Source organism: Haliaeetus albicilla, chromosome 21, assembly GCF_947461875.1.
Source record: "Haliaeetus albicilla chromosome 21, bHalAlb1.1, whole genome shotgun sequence".
NCBI classification, from domain to species: domain Eukaryota; kingdom Metazoa; phylum Chordata; class Aves; order Accipitriformes; family Accipitridae; genus Haliaeetus; species Haliaeetus albicilla.
The window spans coordinates 25,014,978-25,038,373 of record NC_091503.1 but is presented as its reverse complement, the minus strand read 5'-3'; the positions used below and the strand labels follow the sequence as shown (position 1 = coordinate 25,038,373).

General features: G+C 44.0%; 2 protein-coding genes across 2 annotated transcripts; both read right to left on the bottom strand.

Moving 5' to 3' along the window:
• Window positions 1-7,782: 7,782 nt before the first annotated feature.
• On the bottom strand, window positions 7,783-17,816 carry RBFA (ribosome binding factor A). Its single transcript, XM_069809258.1, has 7 exons — window positions 17,669-17,816; window positions 17,234-17,276; window positions 16,407-16,583; window positions 13,748-13,860; window positions 12,490-12,574; window positions 10,208-10,287; window positions 7,783-8,516 (listed from the first exon to the last, which is right to left on the bottom strand). The coding sequence occupies exons 1-7, from the start codon at window positions 17,782-17,784 to the stop codon at window positions 8,180-8,182; spliced, it is 951 nt and encodes a 316-aa protein (XP_069665359.1). The 5' UTR covers window positions 17,785-17,816; the 3' UTR covers window positions 7,783-8,179.
• A 516-nt stretch (window positions 17,817-18,332) lies between these two features.
• LOC104322508 (probable 2-ketogluconate reductase) lies at window positions 18,333-23,292 on the bottom strand. The gene is made up of 6 exons (XM_009925734.2): window positions 23,043-23,292; window positions 22,143-22,529; window positions 21,183-21,354; window positions 19,654-19,832; window positions 19,004-19,100; window positions 18,333-18,622 (listed from the first exon to the last, which is right to left on the bottom strand). Exons 2-6 carry the CDS (start codon window positions 22,522-22,524, stop codon window positions 18,469-18,471), a joined length of 984 nt encoding a protein of 327 aa, XP_009924036.2. The 5' UTR covers window positions 22,525-22,529; window positions 23,043-23,292; the 3' UTR covers window positions 18,333-18,468.
• Between the last annotated feature and the right edge of the window lie 104 nt (window positions 23,293-23,396).

Sequence of the window (23,396 nt, the reverse complement as noted above, 5' to 3'; positions counted from 1 at the left end):
CAGACACAGTGTTGTTTTACAGACCAGTTCTGTTCTGCCTCTGCTCATCTCACTTCATTGGGACTGCAACATCCCATCCCACTCTTGACCCTACAGGAAATTTCCCCAGAAAGATCAAAAAGCCAAAGTGATGGCATAGTTCATAAAACTCAAAGGCAAAACCTATGGGGAAAATGAGAAGCAAGTCTGACCGCTTGTGTTTGCAAATGGTGATGTTTATTCACCATGACAAGCGTCTTATGAATCTGCCCACGAACAGCCTATTGATGTAAATAAAAAGTAAAAATTTGATAAGGGATGCTCTCAGAATAATGATTTTTAAAAATTTCTATTCTACAGATCTTAACACAAGAGGAAAACAATTACCAGGAGTCATACACCAAAGGGTAAATGGCAGCCTGTCTGGGACTGACCAAGGGATAGGCATTCATTTTTATTCTAACAGAAGTGTTGACTCCCACTAACTGCTGCCACTGTGACAGAAATAGAAATGCACAAAATGTCAAGCTCTTAAACAAAGCAGTCAGAGGTACCAATGAGGAAGTTAAAGTTCAAGCATCCAGATCGGAGTGACGCACAGAGAGCATCTGGCTGTCTTCTGTTAGCCTTCGAATGCTGGTGAGGGCATAGAGCTTGTCCCAGCCTGCTCCCTCACAGGTTTTTCTGCCATTCTTTGTTATGAGCTGCCAAAAATGCAATTTATTTATTTTTTTTAAGTCTGATTTCCAGTGGAAACTTTGCAAACAGATGAGAATTTGGGAGAAGAAAGACTGAAAGACATTTCCCCTTTTCTTGCAATACATTTCAGTGGCGACAAGAAGAAAAATAGTTGAACTGACTTTCCATTGACCAAATATGCACAATTTTGCTGCTTATCAGCTGCTGGAATCATGTTCTTCAACAAAGGCTCTTTGAACTAACTAAACTGCCAAATTTAGATGTCAGTTTTGCAGCAAGGCCTACGTTAGCAGGATGCAGTAGGTCTGCAGCAGCCCCGCAGCCTGTCGCCCCCCCTCGCCTCCCTTCCCCCAGCAGAGGCGGGGGTCTCCCGCAAGCCGGGAGACGGATCCCATTCCCACCTGGGTAAGGGGAGCTTCAGTGTAGTCGTAGTTCTCAGACAGGGGTGAAATCTGAGTACAGATAAGGTGAATAATTGCATCCAGCCTGGAGAACACGCTTGTGCATTTTCTGCAGGACTTTCTTGCTTCTACCCCAAAATCCTCTGTAATGGAACCGTGCTCTAGGCAGTATTTCCTCTCTTCTGTAGCAAACCTCATTATTTTGATGGTAGATGGAAAGGGCTCCCCTTTGTGCTGTAAGCCTTCATAACATACTACAGGGGCACACAGTGGTGTTGCTCTCCATTTCAGCTGTTTTGGGCCCAATACCTACTTGCTGGGAAGATGTCGAGTCCCACTTGACAGCTCCAGCAACTGCCGCCAGGAGGGGAGCAGGGCCACGAAGGTGAGAAAGCCCACGTGGATCTCCTGTTCAGGGCTTGCCCACGTGTGCGGTGGCACGCGGGTGCTTGGCGCAGCACCTTGCAGCCTGGCATAACTGTTTTTGCGTGTCTGCCCCAAGCTCTGCCATCCACTTCCACCACTTGGGTTCCTACCAAGCTTCTTTCACTGTGTTCAAAGTCATGACCACACGACGTGAAGCAGCAGCAGTGACAAACGATTTGACTCTCAGGGCCTCTTAATGAGGAGACTGTATCTGAGTGTATCACTGCTGACTGTTTTGCTTTCGAATATTCATTTTTCGATATTTCTTTAAGGAGGCGCACGCTCTGTGGGCTATAATAACCATGTGGAATCTACCAAGCATACCAGACATACCAGTCTGCATGTCAGCTCTTCAAATCTCTTGTGCTGCCTAGGGAAAGAAAATATGTGAAGTAAGCATTTTGGTGGCTCTTTCTTTATATATGAACTGTGAAAAGTTAGATGGAGAAACATAGTGTTTATTTTGAGAGAGTTCAGCTTCCTCCCCAGAAAAACTGGCCATCGATGCAGCTGCTTGGAGTCCATTAGCTGACAAATTCCATATTTGTGTTTTGGGGGTAATCATTAAAGCCTGGCTTGACTGTTTCTCAGGAAAATGACATGGTCCCCAGCCAAGCACTTGGGCAAAATAGATTTACTGTGTGAGCAGCACTCGGCTCTGTGAATGAAGCTGCCTCATCTTCAACATACTTTTCTCATTGATTTTTGCCTGTTTAAAAACCTCAGGCTAGGACAAAAATGTCAGGCACTCCCTTTGGTGCTCAGTTCAGCATTTTAAGAAGGTTTGAGATTTCTCTAGCACAACTGATCCGTTCTTTCCATTAGCCTGTCAAATGAGAGACACGATTTTCTTTCCGCACCATGGGATTTATGCTGGATAGGTATTTTATTGCTTTAGTTCCAGATATTTTCTAGCCATAAGTTTGCAGTGGATGGGGATTTTTGTTATATGTCCGGGTGTTCCCTGGAGTTCAGGAGTTGATGGAGGACTGGGTTAGGTGCTTCTGCATTGTAGCATTTTTGTTTTGAATTTTCTGCTCCCTCTTTGGGAACACCATGCTCTAGAAAAGCTGCATGTATTTAGCAAGTCTTGCCTCCTCATTTAGCTTAGCTTAAGCATAGGCTTAATATTAAGCTGATAATTTATTTCAGTGTTATTAATTGTTCACAGTATAGGGCACGGAGCATCTCTCATACAAGGGGAGACAGAGAGCTGGGATTGTTCGGCCTCAAGAAGAGAGGGCTCAGGAGGACTTCAGCAATGTTAATAAATATCTGGCAGGAGGCACTCTTAGTGCTGCCAAGTGACAGGGAAGGCAACAAGCAGAAACTGAAACACAGGAGATTTTGTCTGAACAAAAGAAAACGCTTTTCTACTGTGGGGGTGGTTGAACACTGGAGCAAGTTGCTGAGAGAGGTTTTGGAGGCGTCTTTGGGGATATTTGAAGCCCAGCTGGACACGGCCCTCGGCAACCTGCTGTAGCTGACCTTGCTTTGAGCAGGAGGGTTGGATTAGAGAGTCCATGGAGGTCCCTTCCCAACTCAACTGTTCTGTGATTTTGTGGTTGCTATTGCAGCTTGTCATCAGGCCAACAGGAGAAGAACCCAAGCTCCGTTGTACCAGGTTTTCTTTTGTCAGGACCCACCCTGTGTTCCTAGGAGACTCTTTTTGGTCTGATTGCAGCCAAAGATGTATTAAGCTGCTTAGAGTCCAGCAGAAGCAGCTCTTCCTTCCTCGCTGTTTGTTTGAAGCCTCTCCTCAGAATCAGGGGATGATTTTCAATTACAAATTAGCGATGTCAATAAAGTCAGTAAGGTCTCATGAAGCACAGCTGTGGACTGCTGCAAAATCCTGAACCAAAGTTTTCCACTGAAGAAGTAAACAGTAGAAATAGAGAAGCCTCCTTCTCCCGAGACACACACCAGTGGAGACACTCACAGACTTCTTGGTCTAGCACCCTTGAAACCCTCATGTCAAAGAGAGTAAATACCGACTTCTGGCTTTAGTGTGGAAGCCAGGAATAGATATATACGCATTGCTTTATTTGGAAAGCCACTTACACACCAGCAATAACAGAAAGTGTATAAATCCTGCAACTGCAGGTGGTTCAACAAAAGGCTACAAATATTGCTTGAACCTGCAGAATAAAATAATCATCACTTGAAATGATCCCAGGTTGTCCCTGGTAACTTGCTGAATCTGGCAGCCCATGGATCCCAGTTGCAGAACTTGTCTACTTTACGAGACGCCACCAATCTCAACACATCTGTTGTAGCACTGTGTGCTGGCTTTGGCCGGGATGGAGTTAATTTTCTTCACAGTAGCTGGCATGGGGCTACCTTTTGGATTTGTGCTGGAAGCAGTGTTAATAACACAGGGAGGTTTTGGTTACTGCTGAGCAGTGCTTACCCAGAGCCAAGGGCTGTTCTGCCTCTCCCCCCACCCCGCCAGCAAGCAGGCTGGGGGGGCACAAGGAGTTGGAGGGGACACAGCCGGGACAGCTGACCCCGATGGACCCAAGGGATGTTCCAGACCATAGGACGTCATGCTCAGCATATAAACCCAGGGGAAGAAGGAAAGGAGGATGTTTGGTGTGATGGCATTTGTCTTCCCAAGTCACCGTTAGGTGTGATGGAGCCCTGCTGTCCTGGAGATGGCTGAACACCTGCCTGCCCATGGGGAGTGGTGAATGAATTCCTTGTTTTGCTTTGCTTGAACACACAGCTTTTGCTTTACCTATTAAACCGTCTTTATCTCAACCCATGAGTTTTCTCACTTTTACCCTTCTGATCCTCTCCCCCATCCTACCGGGGGGAGTGAGTGAGCGGCTGCGTGAGGCTGAGCTGCTGGCTGGGGTTAAACCCCAACACACTGCCATTTTCCTACGCCCATTCCCATAGCTTTGTTTTCTCTCTCTTGCTTTCCTTACCTATTCCTTGGAGCCAAAGAGAGAGTAATTAACTGAAATTAAGTACAAGTGTTCTCCATTAGAATTTGTTTTCCAGTAAGTTTGAGCAAAGCCCACCAGGTAAGATGGACTACCTGAAGAACATACTACCAAAAAAAGTCAGAAGTAATTACCACAATAGACAAACGTTTCTGCATTTTTATTCTTACAGTTTGAAGTGTGATGCTTTGTTGGTTAGGTGTTTAGGATGACTGGTCTTTCACCATAGCAGATTTTAAAGTAGAAATGAGTGCAGTGCAGCAATGTGCTATCAGCAGTGATTGACTGCAAGAAAAACAGGTGTGCAACTCATTATTCCTTGTTCATGAAGATTTTCTTCTGGTGTGATAGGGCACATTCTATAGCGCTTTGAAATCTTTAAAACTAAGCCTTTTTGTCTTCACTTATCCTCTTAGAGAGTTAGATATAAGAAAAAATAGCAAAGCATTGCGCAATATACTAATTTCTTTCTCTTTGCCAAGCTTTTATTCTACATTTCTTGGCTTTACATATGCAAGCAAGGCTTAAGGATAGATTGGCTTTCATGACAAATAAGTAATTCATTGGACAGAAAATAAGATTTCAATGAGATGTGCGTCTTGGTTTTCTAATTTCCATGGCATGATGCCATTTTTGTCAGTGGCTTTTCTGACTCACATGAGTAAGGAGACTGTCGCCCTCCCTGAGTCACATGTTTTGGAGAAGGTTAGTAAAGTTCTCACTGTCAACCTGTCTGCAGCACAGCAGTGTTACTCAGCAACTCTGTTGGAGAGACGCTTCTGTTTTGGAAAGACACAAAATGCTTAAACGCTTTCCTGGCAAGGTCTTAGAGGGGTCAGAGATATCAGACTGATTGGCTAAAATGAAGCAGAGGAACTATATGCCCTCATGTCCCTTTCAAAATTAGCACCTTATAGGACCAGGTCTTCAGGAAAATAACGAGACTGGAGGGATAACAGAGGTATTTCTTTACTTTGAGTCTGAAACTTAGATCTGAACAACACACTTGTGGGGTCCCAGGGTGTTTGGGAAGGTTTGGATTGACAGTGATAGGAAGCAATGAAAGCTCTTGTGCTTTTTAAAACTGTGACTAATCCCATTGATTCAAACACGATTGGTGTAGCCCATGCTCACAGGGGCACCAATTGCTTAAATTCAGCTACAGGTCTGATTCTGCCAATGTTAGATAACAGTTAGTCACAGCTGCATATTCCTAATGAGGATTAACAGCTGAAGACAGGACTGCAGCAAGTGGCTGCCATTAAAGGTAGGGGACCAGCTCTGAAGGCCCCAGAAGCTCCTTCCCCATCTGTGGTTAAAGAATACATAAAAACTAAATCAAGGCACTCTGCAAACGATTATAGTTCATTTTGCTCAGACAGAGCGTAACATTCATTTATTGCCTTTTGCAGCTATAAAAGCCTCGAGGTTATTATTACATAGGTAGCACAGCAGAGAAAGCTGCCCACCCCACATTTCCCCGGGATGCCGGCGAGGCTGGGGCAGAGCGCTAACGAGGGGGCAGGCTGGGGAGCTGCTCCCACCCCCCTACTCTGGTGCCGTTCTCCAGATATCCCCTGGGCCACTTCCTTCCAGCCCGTCCTGCTTTAAGATATCCACCTCTTCTAAAGCTGGTTGGGTTTGCTTTGCTTTCCTCATCACCAGGTTCAGAATGGATGTCCCATCTCTGGACGCCCTGCGTTAAGCGCTGGGCCGTCTCTCTTCTTGAACAGAGCCTGGTTTCTGTGATGTTCGCTGTAGCAAGCAGAAGAGGTCAACTGCCCTCCCTCGCTTAACGAGGGAGCGAAGGTGTCAGGGCTGACGGTGGGAATGGTTTTGGTTGGTTTTAGATGAAATCTAAGCTATGAACTGCAAACCTAACTTACAGATGTCCAAACTAAACAAGCAGCAGAGGTAATCGACTTTGTTCTCTTTGTTCTTTCAAAAGCCTAATATGTAGGTTGTTTGGGCGTTGGGGTTTTTTTTCTTTTTTTAACCTTTCAGTAGAGGCAGGACAGTCCCACATATAGCAGAAACTAAAGATGGAAACACTAGCAGTCAGTGGATTCATTTAGCAAGTACCAATTAAGAGGTTCCTGTCGTTCATTCAGAAAGTTAAGAGCTTTGTTGCCAAGTTGCAACAAAATCATGGCTAGCTTTGATTGACAGTGATACTGCACATGAACAGTTTCTGATATGATAAATACCTTCACTCACTGGAAAACAAACTAAAGCATCTGCTTCAAAGTGTGTCTGTCCTGTGGAATTTAGGAAGAACTCCTGGAAAGCCCCAACAAGGCATGCTGAAATTTGTGGGATTATTCACCTACTTCAAGTTAGGCAAGTACTAATGTGAGCTACAGCTTCGGTATGTACCCTAATAGAAGTGATAGATACATTTATAAGATCCTGGCCCTTATTCAATACAAGCTCTGAACAGCTTATAGCATAGCCTATGGACATTCGTAGCCCATATCCTCTCCATATTTTTACAGGCAATCAATCTTCAGAATATGCTTCAAGGGGATTATTAAATAACCTACAGTGAATTTCAGTGTTCTTTGCTGACCTGAACTCCTCTCTTCAACCCAAAAATCCTTTAGACTATCTTTTATATTCTGGAGCTTATACTCGCTGTCTTTTAAATCTGTTTGAAAAACTAGAGCAACATACTGTAGTCCAACCTCCCCTGCATTGCCTTTCTTTACTTCCCCATTAACTAATGGAATTAAACGTTCCTTACTTCTGGTAGAATTCCTTTTTACTACCTTGTTAGTTGTAACTTATTTTGAAGCTTCAGCCCTTCTGACTTTATACACTCATGCTATTATTTTTTACTTGCTTTGAGCCAGAAAGCTTTATTCTCACTTTTTATATGATTCACTATCCATTTCCAAATCTAACGTTACCGGGGCATTCTTCCCTGCTGCTTTGTCTCTGCCTTTGAGTTTTTAATACATTTTTTTTCAGTCATGGTCAATGCTTTACCCAATTTTACCCAACAGATAAGCAGTTCTCTATTCTTTTCTGGCTGCAGTTCCCCTTGCACAACTGTAAACTCCTAAATATTAAAATATATAAATTTATTTTCTTTCAGGGTTGTAACTTTATTGGCCATAATTTCAGTGAGTTTCACCTTCTTGTGGAAAGAGTTCCCCCATTAGACTAGGTCCTCTAGAGGATGCCCTGTCCTGGTCTTTGTGCGCTGAAGGCTGCTCTTTGAACGCCACTGTCATTATTTTGCTTCCCTCTTCCTTCCTGACCTTAGAATAACAGACACCATCACTTTGTGATTATTTTTATCCAGATCACTCAAAAAAAAGAAGGCATTTTATTTCGACAGAGACACCATAATTTTATTGGAAATAATTGACAGAACTGCAAGAAGTTTTAACTTAGTGCTCACTATGTATATTTTGTTATTACAAAACTGCTCTCTGGTTGAAAGTCCTACAACTGCAGCAGCTTGAAAGCTGCTTAACAGAATGTCACAAATAGCATTTTTGTTTATCTTACATACTTTATGCTAGCAAACCTCCCCACATGTGACAAACCTATTAGTTCAAAAGAGGAAGTGGTAAACAGGCTGTACAAAACTAATCTTTCAGTATGTATAGCAGTCTTTTTTTCGGCATTGGCAGCCTCCATTTTAAAGGGAGTGGCTTTTTCACTTCATTTCAGTTTATCCGTAGGCTGACTTAGAGTTTTGCCATCATCCGCCTCCAATTAATCTACCTCTTCCTGTAATTCACCCTCCAGATCACAGTCCAAGACTGATTCAGTGTTATCATCCCAGTCATCATCTTCGTATCTGTCCAGTAAGTATTTCTGTGGTGTAATGTCATCATCAGGAGGATTCCTTGTTTTTTTCTTTTTCATTTTCTTTTGAATCTTAGAAAGCTGCTGCTCCTGCTCTTCTGTCCAGGCAATGCTTCCTATATCTCTTGAGACTTTCAGTCTTTTGTAGTCCATTATCTGCTTATTCAGCAGTTCATGATCAATACCAAAAAGATTAGACGGCATGGGTGAATCTGAAGATTGAGTTGCTGAAGAGAACAGTTCACTGTGGAAAGGAAAACAAATATGGGGTTTTTTCCCCGTGTATATTTTAAGGGGCAATGCTAACTGTGACAACTTGAGTAACACAGAAATAAACTGGAGTCTTCAGTTTGACTTTATTAATGCACTGTGTTCCGCATTGTGCTCCCTATGTTAAGAAGGAAGAGATACCACCAGACTATGCGTCCAAGGACAAGCTGTGCATAAGCCTGCCAGTGTGTCAACAGATTTAATGGGGGGAAGCCAATAAAGCAACTACATTCCAGATAAAACTGCTTGTTTCTGGGAAAAGCTGTGCATAGGTAACAGCATGAGCACTGGACCTGGGAGCCCCAAGGAAGTTAGACTTCTCCCAACTCTTCCAAGAAGTGAGAAGCAGCAGCCTGTGCCCAAAACATGTCAGACAGATGTACGAGTGGCAGTATATGGCACCTCGAGCTGGACTTAAGTATTTCCACAAGACACAAACAGAGGAAGAGGTTAGGTGCCCTGTGGGAAAGTCTGTCACAACAATTTCCCCCAAGAAGCTATTTCTGACTTGCACCTGATGACCGTCCTGTGAGACGTTAAGGCACAAAAGGCATTTCCACCAACAGACTGCAGCCCACAAGTGCGAGGCTGTTGGCTTTGAGAGCATCCAGTCCACAGAATCATTATTCCAATAGACTGTTCAGCCCTATCCCTCAATAGCCAAAAATCCCTCACAGAAGAATGCTAAATTAACTTACTTTTTGTTAACTTAGGGAGATCTGTCAGTAAACTTGTAACTCGTGTATAACAAACCAAACTTATACCAGCAAAAAAAGTGGTGAAGTAGAGGAGTACTGGTAAAAGTAGAGCGCTTATCCTCATGAGAAAGTTACCAGCAAGAAACAAATATTACTGCTGCAAAGCGTTTTTTTTTTTAAATTATCACGAACACATTGAGTCTTGAATTCTTAGAAATCCTAAAAATATTTCCCTCATAAAAGTAAAGCTACTAATACCAGAACAAGTATTGGGTCTGCATGTGACAAGTCTGATGACTATGTCACTCAGAGTACAGACATCAAACACAGCTGACTTCTAAGACTGTGTTCTGGTATCACCTTATGGGTTAGTTGCCTCTGAAAGCATATACACTATGCTGTTACAAGTGACAATTCAGTCATTCTCCACAGCTTAAGAGAGGTCCACGTATATAAAAAATAGACTTTCCATATTTGCAAACCTGTGGTCTGCAGCAAGGTACCTGTGCACAAGAACCAACAAAATAGCCTACAAAAATGTGTCTGCACTAAAATATGAAAGTAAACCAGAGCATATATACTAAGAAATATTTTTCCTTAATTTTAATAAATGGGTGTAACTTTAGTAAAGAAAGCTTAAGCCACAAAATAAAATGCCATCCTCTACATCTAATTTCTGGGATGATTACATATTAGTTTGGTCCTAGGCTATTCTGTAGCCTCTTCTGTTGATAAAAGGGCCCAACTGATCTCTTTAAAAGCTGAGATGCCTTTTCAGTAAGGTCTTCCAAAAAGTCTCTCTCTTCTACTTCCTATTTCCTTGTAACGCCATTTGCTCAACTCTGAGATAACAACAACATACACACTAACTAAAATATACTTTCCGTCATGTCAAATAATACCCAATTTAAGTGCGCCAACAGAGATGAAAATGGACACTTGTACAATTCCAACTCAAAAAACCCACCTAGAATCATTTTGAGATAATATTTCTTCTTCTTCTTCTTCTGGAGGTCCAAAATCAGCAATTGACAATAATTCCTCAATCTGTTAACACACGAAGACAATACATGTTAAAGGTCCCGTATTAAATTTACTTTGTTGACACCTACACAAGAAACAGACAAGTACCTAATGGCAAATATTTTATTTTCTACATGTTTGGAATATTTAGCAAAACCATTTCAAAATAGCCTTTTCCTCCATTTACATGGAACTGCTGATACTTGTTGCCTGGGAAGTTTGTCTCAAATAGTGTACCTGATCCAGGGACTCCTACAAAGTTTTTTGCCTCACGTACATTCTGAACAGTTGGCTAGGGACTGTGTGACATATATAATTTTTGTTTTATTTGGTCTTATGTCTTGCAAATCCTTTTTCATAACATCCTTGCACTGAGATTTTTTTCACTTCTTCCCCCTTTCTGCAAGTTTGTATTTCTATCACATGTAAATATTGAGTTCCCAACTCCCTTGTAACATGGCACCTAACCAGTAAATGCTACAAAACTAGTATATTCAGTGCTTATAGACTGTACCTAATTGTGAAAATTTTATCTCATTTGAAACTTTCATTCCTACTTTTCTTTACGTTACTTCCCTTCTAATTCAGCGTATTCTAGGAGCTGAATTGGATGGTCCTTCCCTGTCTTCCAATACTTAAAAATTAGGTTCAGCTACGTTATTTCAAGCCCTGTTATTCAAATCTGTGGATTACATAAATCTGATGATCTGCAAAGTGTGAAAAGATGATCCACCTAAGTGCTTCCCAGTGCCATTCACTGACAGAAGCTATACAGGGAGGGTTTTTCTTGTCTTGTGTGGTTAACTTTCTTGGTGCCTATGCACTGAACTTGAAGGTAAGGTAGTCCAGGGGTTTTCTTCTTCAAAAAGAGTAAGTGGTCATTTAACAAAGTTTGAGAAACAGTGATAAATGGAACAGGTTCCACAATAACAGACCTGAAAGGCAGGACCTGCAGGAGTAGATATTTGTAGCTCCATCTAGGTATGTTAATAATAGAGTAACAGTAATGACAAAGTGCTTCCATAATCACTTGTTACTTGTTGTGCAGAATTCCTTGCGTCAATTAGGGGGAGCATAATAACAAATATAAACGGCTTCCAGAAGTGTTTAGTTCATTTCTATTCTTGTGCTTTTTGTTAATGCTAATGCAGGTGAAAAACATTTGCACTGTGGATCAGTATATTGGCATGAAACTCAGAATTTTTCTGACCACAGAAAGTTCAAGCAGTTCACTGCATTTCTAAAGAATCTGGAGTTCTTGTTATCCCTTCCAGCTCTGCTAATACACACTGCACAAACCTGTAAGTCACCAACAGTAATTGGTTGTAACAGTAACACATCTAAGAACAAGACACTTCAGGGCAAAGAAATGCGAACGTACTCTTTTCAACTAATGTTCTTCACATTCGCATCAACAGCTTGAGGTGACGTTTTTCAGGAAATTCCACTCGGTGTCACCTTTCTCTTCTGAATATCTCACTATTGAAAAGATCTCATTTTACAGTCCTAATGACAGCAAATTCCTAGAAAACATCATTATTCTAGCAATAATTCAACTAGTTAAAACTATCAACACCTTGACAGAAAATGTGAAATAGTAAAGATGATTTTAAAAATTTAAATAATAATAAAAAAAAAAATAGTATGAGTGAGCTCACATCCTCTATGCAAAGATCTGCACTTCCCTAGAAACATTTTAACAATTCACAGATGGAAAAAGATTGGGGTAAAAAAAAAATTAAACATCACTGATTAGATTCAATGGAATTTAAAAAAAAACATAACATTTAAAATGTGGAAGACAGCTCCTCAGACCTCATTTCTATAATCTGTATACCAGGCAACAGACAACTGCCTACCCTATATTATTCCTTAAAATCATAATTTCTTTTTTTAGGATTTCTTTTTTGGCCTAATGGTCTGGCCTACAAGCTTCTTTGAACACTTCACTTCAGAAATTTTAATAGTAACATCAGAAAAATTTTGAGAGGCTATACCTAAAAGAATTCTTTTACCTTGTATATAAGCATCAGTCCTACTCAAGATTCTTTGCTAAAAAGCTTTGGAACGTGAAGAGGAAAGGGTATAGACAAAGACTGATTTTTAATGTAGATTGGTAGAGCAATTGAATGATCATTCTCTCCGTGTTCCTAAGCATTATGGTACACGAAGTCACCATGTTTGCATATCATTATATTTGTACACTGAGTCAAAGATTACAATTACCTCTTTTACAGCTGCAGCTTCTTTGTCTTTTAAAAATACTATTGGAGGTACATTTCCTAGAATCTGCTGACTTGTCAGAAGATACCTGGCAAAAATACAGCATTCACCAGTATGAGTAACAATACAGCACCTCCAGTACAGATAAAATATATTAAATTAATTCCAGCAGTACTGCAAATTTAAAGATAATGGTTTGCAAAACTTACAGTCTGATGGGTATCCATTCAGGCTAGTGCTAAGCAATACATCACTGCAGAATCCCAACTCCAAACGTATAACATACAATAACTACTAGCTGCAGATCCCACCTTTGTCTCCTACAGGCACAGGCTGGCGCAGGTCTTTCCCCACTTCATTTGGCTTCCTTATCCCCACTGTAGGGGTGAGAGCAGTGGGGGACAGAGCCCTTACAGCAGGGCACGACAACTAGTCCTACATGCGAGCTGCAGGAAGGACTGACAGGGCTCCCCTCATCTTCTTCCCAGCCAGCAACATTACTTGTCAAAGAGTGGAAACTGTTGGGTGTAGAAGAGAGGACTGTGCTGGAACAGGAATTACACAGCCTAGGGAAATGGGGAGAAAGGAGATGGCCCTACAAGTGTGCTTCAGTGCTGCCTTCCCCATGGGGTGAAGTCCTGATCCTCCAACAGACTGGCTGGATAGCATAGGGTAAGCCAAGGAAAGAGGGAGACAAAAATCTCTGCGATATCCTGAAAACTCACTAGACCCTCTGCCAAAAATGGGTAAAAGCATTACAATACACAGTAGCATCCCGACATTTATTTTTTGGTGTCAGTATTGCAAAGGATTTCTGTAACATCAGTCATCCCTTCTGGTGGTCCAAATTGTCCATAGCGACCAGAACTGCTCAGTGAATCTGTAAGGAGAAACTTGTAATTGCCAGTCCTCTTGTGCAGCATCATATTCTGGCCTACTGTCGTGCACAGCATGTCCTGTCCACCACCACTAGTACAATGAAGTGAAACTTCATCCAGACTCCTCTTTCTTTCTGCTCAGCCCAGTCCAATCCTAGGAAAGCACAGAAGCCAAATAAGACAGCTGTGCTCCAGCAGGAGAATACACAGCTGGTCTGATGCAGCCATCCTTCCCTGGGAGGCTCATCACAGGAGATGCTCTGACTCCAAACATCTAAAAAACTAAAGCATCCTAACAGGTCAGATATAGATTGTTAGGAATACTTAAGAAATGGCACATGGCTATGGATGTATGAAGTGGTCTGTTTATCCCATAGCAGTACCGTATACGCGGAGCACTCTTCTGCAGTACGCTTTCAACGTAACTTTCTTTCTCCGTAGTGGCAGCAGGATTCCAGTACACACGACAGGCTGAAAAGTTTGATGCCAGGGACACCTGCAAAAAGACAAATGTTTCTTTTAAATTGTAGATATACACACACTTCTTACACAACAAAGTCTCTAATTCATGAATAAGCATACAGTGACCGAAACTGGATATGTAAATTCTTAGGAGAACCTCTTCCATCTCTGCTCTTAAGAACCGTAATTACATGGTGCCTTTATAGAGGTAGAGTTTAACACCAAGTAAGATTTACAGTCAGTACCTGAAAGAACTTTTTTTATTTAGGCAAGTCACTGCCTAATCTCCCCTTCAACCCAGATTAAATGGAGGAGAAGTCTGTCAACACCTGCAATGTTACTGACAGTGCTACATTTAGTCAATGCAATGGTGCTACCACCACCAATAGTCCAGAATGACAATTTATGGCATGCTGTTTTGGAATACAGTTGAAAGTGTAAGTTTCCACTACAGAAGGACTTGTGACACTGCCTGGTTTGTTGTCACCCAGTGTTTGTTTTTGATATTGACAGAAAAGAGGACGCCCTCCATACCACTGCAATGTAAGAGTCTCTCCAGTTCTAAAGCCTGCTGGCAACCTCCAGTGCCTGAACCCCTAGCTCACTAACAGCTACTATTCATAGCTGTCATGCATGCAATTGAAAACGCATGGTGCGCAGGGGCAAAACACACAGGAGAGAGACTGACAATCTTCCTGAAGAATAAACTTCTGGAACATAAATTGGATTCTGAAAGATTTCTGTAACTGTCATTCATCGCATCCAGCAGCGTCTTATAGAACAGGTTCTCACTATGAGAGCACACTCAGCAAACTTCTAATAACCGATCTGGCTCAACCGAAGGAAGGAGCAGGGGAAAAGGGAGGAGAAAGCATAAACCACCCATTGGAAGGCACAGTTCAGAGATCATCTAGTCCAGAAACCAACTCTTCAGACAAATAGGTGTCTACATACATCAGCAGGAAAAGACAACTCCATCAGAGTATTCCCAGGAGTAAAAACTGCATCACAGTCTGCTGTTGACCGTGCTACTCTTTCCTAGGGCAGAATGGACTGTCCCCAACAACCAAAGTAGATACTGATTTTTTCCACCACTAACTAACTCCTCCCTCAGGAAACCCACCACTCTATAAAAAACCCACCGTGATCATTAACCGGCTGTTTCTACTGCAGGATCAACCCTCCTCATCTCCCACACTGAGTCAGATGTAAGCACATAACAACCCTATCTAACACAAGCCATTTCTTCATCATCACATATCAGTGAGCAGATAAAAGTTTGATGTATCAGGCCTGAAGCACAATTCTTATCTGTATTACTATTATGTAATTTTAACTTTTGATACTGAAAAAAACCAAATTCTCATGGATTTCAGAAAGCCTGCTAGAAGATTTCTTTTGATAACGGAAGTAATGGTATCAGACCAGAATCAGCTCAAGAGTAAATCAGGACCGAGTCTCAGCCATGTCCCAGTGCAGCACAAACACTAAGCACTACACAGTTATAGTAAAAGCTGTACTATATTTGGAAGAAGGCTGTTTCTTTCCCTCTCTCACGTTATAAGTTGTTTCATTTACAGCAATGCCTCCTGAAAGTGCTGTGGCTTGCCTACACCAGCCAGTATTTTTATGTGCAGACATGCCATCTGAGTTAGATGAGCAATCCTCAAAGCCTGAGAGAGACAGAAATACTATATGAAGGCTACTGCACATACAGAGCCAATTCATCTTGCCCATGTAATTTTAATCACTTGCTTGAAGACAGAATTAATTCAGCTGGCAAAAACATCTGTTTGAACCATAAATGCCAAACCCCTTGTCCCAGATGCAGCTATGAGGTGCAAGTATTTTTCCATGCTTCTAACTAACAAAACTAAGTCCATCAAACTTTTAAGCCAAACATGGGTATCATTTAATCTTGGCAAAACAGCAAATGTAGAAGAAAAAACTACAGACAACAAACAAGAATGTGGAGACTGACTTAGCTCCTCAACCAGAGCTTTAACACCCCTTTCAAACCCGTGAACTATGACAACGCTAGCTACAGTTAAGTACAAATTCCAGTTCTTTCTGGAACCTTGCTTGCCAATGTCATTTTCTTCAGCTTGCCTTTTTTTTTTTTAACTAAGCTCATGCCCCACTTAGGTCTTCTACCTGTGTAATGACGCTGGTGAGGGACACAATGAGGTATCAACTCTCACACAGCTGCACAAAGAAAAGACTTTTGGAAAGATACACTTACATTAGTAAAAACAGGCTCCTTCTGAAAGGGCAAGGCAAATAATACATGTCTGAGTAACAGAAAATAAGTCATACCAGGAGAATCACCATTTAGTTGGCCTAAGTTGCATCTGCATCATAGTGGCAAAGGTCTACTAAGCCAGGTACAACAGTGGCAAAGTTCTCCTAGCGCGCAAGGTGAATCCAGACCTTGCTGTGCCCTGCCACATCAGAAGCAATGCAGTAAAACTCCTCCTGCACACACACGTCACAACACCCAGGGGAGCTCCTTTGGCACGCCATGCTGACCTCAAGGTGTAGTCAAAGCGGCTCAACACGAGCTGTAGCTTTGGCACTTGCCTTGCAGATTTCCAGCTTGAGATCATAAAGCTCTTGATTAACTTCAGAGGTAGCCATCATCTCTGTCACAGCTTTATGAATAAGACTATTCAAGACTCTGCAGCGTATGTTATCTTCTTTCCTAGTTTTTGTCTGGTCATCTTTCATTACAGAGGCCAACTTGGTTTGTTTATACATCTTTAAAAAAAAAAAACCAACACATTAATCAGTAGTTACGAACTTGTATTAGGTAATTATATACAGTCTTGTGCACTCTACTAAGTACACTCTCAGAATGCCATTATTGCAGCTGCGATGGCTTTATATAGGTCTTATGTATCAGGTGTTTCCATAAAGAGTATTTCTGTTCACTAAATCTTTGACCTTCATGTATTACAGTCAAGGTTTCTTAGTTTCTTCATTATTTTGTAGCAAGCTATATAAAATCTGTTTTCTAAAATATGGCACATATTAACTGAAAAGCATTGCTTGTTTGAAAAACAAACAGGAAAACTTGTTTTCTGTAAAACTGAGCTGGTATCCAGAAGTTTTAACCTGGATCAGTTCTCTGCTGTGGGTTCAAGAGCGTGCGAGAGAGTGTTGGTGTTGCTGCTGGCACAGACGAAAGTTCAGCACAGAAGAGGTAAACAGCCACGGGGAGCCGAAGGGCTTCTCTCCACAGCAATCCTGGCGTGTCACAGTGAAACTGGAGCCCTAGTGTTCATTCACAAAATTGTGCTCCTTCTCCTACAGAAAACGCGTTTCCCAAAGTTGGGACACGACGGCAGAAGCCCAAGCTTGCTCCTCCCGGCGCGGATAAACGCAACGCCTCAAAAGCTTCCACTTACCATTTTAGATCCCAGGGTCGGGCTCTCGTACCAAAACTTCTTTCTTTTGGGAAGAGGAAAGAAAATCAGCTCTACCTTTCAGCAGCTCAGAGAAACAACGGGCTTCCCCGTGTCAGGAGAAGGCCGCCCGCCTGAAGGCAGACGACGACACCCGTGTGTCACGCCCCCCCCAAGCCGTTCTCCCCACCCGCGGCTGCAATGGCGGGCCGGGCCGGGTGGAAGAACAACCCCACGCTTTCCTCAGAGATGGGTGTAACGTGGCACAAGACCGCCCGCGGAGCCCCACGGGGCACCGGGGTTGCTGCTCCAAGGCCGCCCCGGGGCGGGTGGTTCTCCCCCACGCTACCGGCAGCACGGGAGCTCCCCCACACCCGCCAAGTCCTCTCACACAAACCAAACCACCCCCGGCCCTCCCTCTCTCCGCCCGGCACCTACTTCTTTTTGCGGAGCATTTTCCTCAGCAAGTTCCTGGAACCGCTCAGGGCGGCGGAGCTGCGCAACGCCCGCCACCACCGCGGCACCGCCGCCGCCGCCGCCCGCCCGCTCCACATCACCGCCGCAGCCGCCCGGCCCGGCCCGCAGCTCGCCGGTAGCGGCGGCGGTGCGGGCTCCCCCTCGCGGAGCGGCGGCCTCCGGAGGGAGGCCCCGGGGCGGGAAGGCGGGAAGAGGCTGAGGTGCCCTCGGGCACAGGCGAGCGGCGGGGCGCTGAGCTGAGGGAAACCTCATCCCCACCTCAGCGCCAGAGCCGAGCCCCGGGCGGGCAGAGCCGTGCCCGGGCTCCGGTCGTGTGGGGGTACGGGAGTTGGCCGGGAAGCGAAGACAAACCTGGGGGCTGCCCCAGGAAAAAAAAAGGCCGTGGACAACGTTCCCCCCACCCCGCAAGACGGGGCTGCCGGAGCCTCGGGAAGGCTGCGGTGCTTCGGTGGCACCGGGGGACGACTTCGGCCGCCGCCGATCCGGTGTGAGGTCCATGGGCCGTTTCAAGAGGGTGCGAGCAAAATAAATGACGCCCCTGCGAGGCTCTGGGCCCTCCGGCGATTCTCACTGGAGTTCACGGGAGAAAAACGGCAGCTCTCCACACAAAATCGCTTTTGGTTATTTAAACGATTCGGAGGCACGCGTTATCGATTTTATCTGTTTAACACACGCGGGATAGTTACACGAAGAGCAATCAAATTACTGTTTCCTCACACCAGGATAAACACTAGTGGCATTAACATTAAACACAGGCCGCTTTACAGTAATACTTCGTTAGGGATAGGAAGACCCGCAAGACCGGCTTGTATGCTCTCCATCATGTTTTCCATCATAAGGCGGCGTGTCTTTTTGGTGGCACTTCCAATGTGAGGAGTTATTATAACATTCTTCAGCTTTAACAAAGGGTGATCCCTGGGAACGGAAAAGAAATGCTGAGCTAGCCACTCACAGAGCATTCACCTGTTATTTCGTCACCTGAAGGGAGCCAGGGAAATATCTAAAATAATAATTAAAAATAAAAACTAACTGCATGACCCAAGCCTACTCAGAGGCGTTCAGACTGTTGCCTAGCTTGCGGGTTTTTTGTGCAACAAATCATCCAAATGAGTCACTGTGAATTTTGTTTGGCTAGGACGGAAGGATTGGGGACATCGTTTCAGTAGGACTAGCGCACATACATCATGTACTCCTACTAACAAAGCATTATCCGACTTCTCACGTGCTCACCAACTTGTACTTAGTTTGAACCACACACATACACTCACTTATATTTAACTGAAATACACGTCCTACCTTGGCAAAGGTTCAGGATACGTCACATCCAGAGCAGCTGCCTTAATAACTTTGTTTTGAAGGGCTTCCACCAAAGCATCCTGATCCACAACCAGACCTGGGTTACAGTAAGAAGGATACTCTTATTTTCATACTCCGTGCTGTTCTCTCACCATCCTTTTGGGCATGGCGGTCAGGCAAACGGCCTGGCTGGCAATGTTCACAAAGCAGCAGCGGCAGCAGAGATACCGTGGTGAAGTGGGAGGAAGAACCTTGGGTACGCGCATCAGAGTTGGACAGTCAGGAATTTTAGAAGGCAGTACGTAGCACCGTAAAACAAAGTACAGTGCCAGACTTCAGAGCGGGCTGTGCCACCCTGATGCATGTTAGCAACAAGACTGCACTAAATAAGTAAAAAGCTTCAGTAGGAGGTTATGCAAATATACATGGGCTTCTAACCCTCCACGCTCACTAACATTTTAGAGACCTACTTGCTCGTAATTACAGAAATGCTTAAATGTTTGGCTGAGATATGACCACGGACACCTAAATAATCTAGTAATCAGAGAATTTACTGAAAATTTCAGAGTGACTCTATATTAGGGTTGGGTTTTCCCAGGACTTTTTATGCCAGCAAACCGTAACACAGTTTCGTTTATTCTGCACCCTACCTCTGCTGGTATTAATGAGAGTAGCTGTGGGTTTCATCAGCTCCAGCTCCCTCTTCCCAATCAGTTTGTGTGTCTGTGGAGTCAGGTTCACAGACAGCAACACAAAATCGGACTGCTGGAGCAAATCATCTATCTTCTTACAGTAAATAGCTCCAACGGCACTTTCTTCTTCCTTGTTTCTGAGGGGAAAAACCCAAAATTCAACTCCAGTAGTAAGCAACAAGAAAAAGTTCAAATCACCATTAGAGAAGAGGTTTCTTAATAGTTTTCTTCACTCCACAGTGCAAAGCAGTTAGCCAGTTATCTGACAGAAAGGCAGTAAAGAAAAATGTTAAGCTGTTTCCCAGAATACCAAGTGCACTATACACAAATGTGCTGTACTATACCTGTGGGGATGGAAAGTAAGAAATGAGAATCATGTAAATGCACTGAATAAATAATAAAATAAATGCATTTGTGTCACAGCTCCTTGTTGTAATGGGGCTTCTTTTCCAACCCAAAAGCGAGACTGATGTTTGACATGAATTCCCTTCCCTGTGAAAAGTAACTTGTCTGAAAATTACTGAGGAAACCCACACAAGACAGGGCAGGGGTTAAGCCTGCAGAAATCTGAGTCAGCAGCAGTCTGCTTGCTCTGTGCATCAGTACTGGTTCACTGAAACCACATGCTGCAGGACCTGCCAGTGCATTCGATCCCTATCAGGACAAGGTCGGGCACGTACTGCCCAGCTCCCATCAGATCCCCACAAAAGAAGAGGACGGGATGGGCCTGGCGGGAGTCACGGCGTATGTGAAGGGCACAGACACCTCATCTAGAGGACAGCAAACGGGCTGGCAAGCCCGGCTTTTCATTGTCAGCCGGCTCTGAAAGGGCGAGATATCTCTGCCTGCGTCCCTGCCTTGCCTAAATCACAGGAGTTATGTCCTGCCAGGCTATTTTTCCTTTCCCTGGTGTATTGCAATGTCACCAACATGACAGGAAGGCCCAGGGATCCCTGGACTGACAGGAAGACCAGCGAGATGTGTCTCTCCCATTCCGTCCTGACTTTTGTTTCTCTATAAATCGGGAAATGAATGACCACCTTGAAGCAAGTGTATGTACTTTGCCACTCAAAGAGCCACTAATAAGGCAGCGACTTATTGTCACGGCCCCGAGGGCACCACCAGCCCTGGCTGTCCCAGTCCGGCACCCTGGCGCTTCCTCAAATCCCAGGACCCCGTGGCAGCTCCCCCGGGGGCCATCAGCCCCTACCCCAGCAATGCTGCAGCAGGGCCTGTCTCCAGCTCCCCTCAGCCCTCATCTGGCCTCCACCCTGCCTTATCACCATGAAATCACCTGATGATTTGGACTTTTGGGCGAACCTGGCCTCGCGGCTTCCTGGCACGATATTTAATAACAATAGCACAGAGAGCACTGAGTCCTATCCTAACACAGAGAGAACAGGAGATCAGTTTGACAGCGAAAGGTACAAATAACATTTAAAAGCAGTGGCAAAATAGACTTGCCATGGAGCTGCGAACAGCTTTACCTCCGATTCCGGTTGTGGTACAAAATCTTCATTTCAAAGGCTTTGGCTCTCTCGGCCACTTTGTAGCCGATGGTGCCCATTCCCACGATCCCCAGGGTGGCTCCAGAAACCTCAGCCCCCAGCCAGTCAGCGGGGAAATACTCTGTGTCGGGGGAGACCGCAATCTGATAACCTTGGAGGAGGGAAAAGACGGAAATACGTCACGTAAAGGATGTCCTGCCATCTGGTTACTTTTTTCCCCACTTTTTATCATAAGACAAGGCAGAAGCACAGGAGCAGTAACATCACATTACTGTTTCTGGACAATAATGCTCACTGTCAACGTGACATCTGACATTGATTTCTTGCTTAGGATAGGAGCATATCCAGCCCCTCTTAGGCAGACAAGGAAGGTAAGGCCATAGCAGCAACCTCCCTTCGATGTACATCACACACCTGCCCATCACCTCTCAGTCAAAACTTTCAGTAAAGCCAATACAGATTCCCTGCTGTCTTGCCAATACGCCAAAGTTGACCGGGAAAAGAAAGACAGAGCATGGTGGACAGATTTCTGGAGGGCTTGCTTGTAATGACTCAGATACATGTCAGGTTGGCAAGGACAGGTTTCACACCTCCTTCAAAATACCTTCTTTTAATTCCCTTTTATTTAAAGTTGCAAAGCATGACTGCAGTGAACAAGTATAACGAGCAAGTGGGTGTGGGCTGAGGGAGAAGAGGCCTGAATTTAGGGCTGTCTGAAGAAGGAACACATCTACCTTGCTGATACGCCTGTTTGCAAACAGTACACGTTGCGTGCAAGTTACTGTCAACATGACAGATTTGTCTTAACTTTTTCCTCATCCCTGTATTTTCCTGTTTTTCTACTTTTAAGCTTACCTTTGCATCAGCACACACTTTCTAACTGCATGTTTTGAAGAGTCGCCTTTTCTATAAAAAGACTAAAACCATTTCAGTTATTACCTTCCACAAGTCTCCTGGAAGATGCCAGCATCAAAGCCATCCCCAAGTCTGCAGTGTCAGTGGAAACAACAAACGGAGTGTTGGACACTTTCACACCATAGCTGGAGATAAGTTTCAGGTCCAAGTGATCTATTCCCACTCCGGAGCTTGCAACTATCTTCAAGTTAGGCAAGCTCTGGAGCAGCTCTTCGTTAATAACCGGTCTGTGATACCACATATAAATAGCTCTGATCTTTTTGCTGAGAAATTTCTTGTTTTCAAGATATTCTGTCATGGTGATGAGATGAAAATATTTCTCCAGAAATTCAACATGGTCTTCATATACTCCATGCTTCCCTCCTATATGGTCAATTAGCACATAAGGCAGGTCCTGACCCTCCATGCCCTCTACAAAAGCAATGAGAAACCAAAAAGGTATGTCCTCAAGTAGCCCATTATACGTTTTTTAAAAAACAGGAATTGATTGGCTCCATTACATGCTATTTTCCCACTTAATGACAGAGTTGGCTGAAGTTAGTCACTCCCACATGCAGAACCTGTCTTGTGTTTTCTGTGTTACTCAGAATTTCAATTTCGATATATTCTTGTCAATAGGACAAGAAAACCTTGTTTCTGGCACAGCAGCTATGCTAACTTTTAAACAAAAGAGCTACCAGGTGTTACTCCTGTTCAATATTCAAAGGCCAAAGTCTTGATAGTTTAAGAATGAGGCCATGTGAGTGGAAGGGTGTCTTTTAGCCCCCAAGTTCTGCCTTTGATTGCCACCTATGCAACCATATTAAGTAATTAGTAATTAACAAGCTTATCTCAGGAAAAAATCTTGTTTAATATAACAGAGCTATAATTTCACAACTATGAACTTTTGAGTTAAATCAATTTACTTCCTGAACACAAGTTTACCTTTTTTTTCCTCCGCCTCCTCCAGCGTCCCAACAACTCTTCACCCTGCCGACTCTGGGACGAACCAAGCCTGTTACCCCAGGCTGAAGCCAGGAGACCCGCATGCTGCCCCTCAGCTGCTCGGGAATCACAGCCCTTGTGTCAGAGGCACACACACAAAAAAAACCCCACAAAATCTGTACCGGGCTTAGCAGCTCACCAGGCTCAGGATCCCCAGCTCCAGGGCTGCTGGAACAAGGCCCCAGTGCTCTCGCACCGCCTGCTCCACAGGACCGGAGTCCGTCCGTCCTCCCTGCCCAGATCTCCAGCCACCGGAGCGCGGTGTGCTGTCTGCTTTTCCAGCCCTTTCTGAAG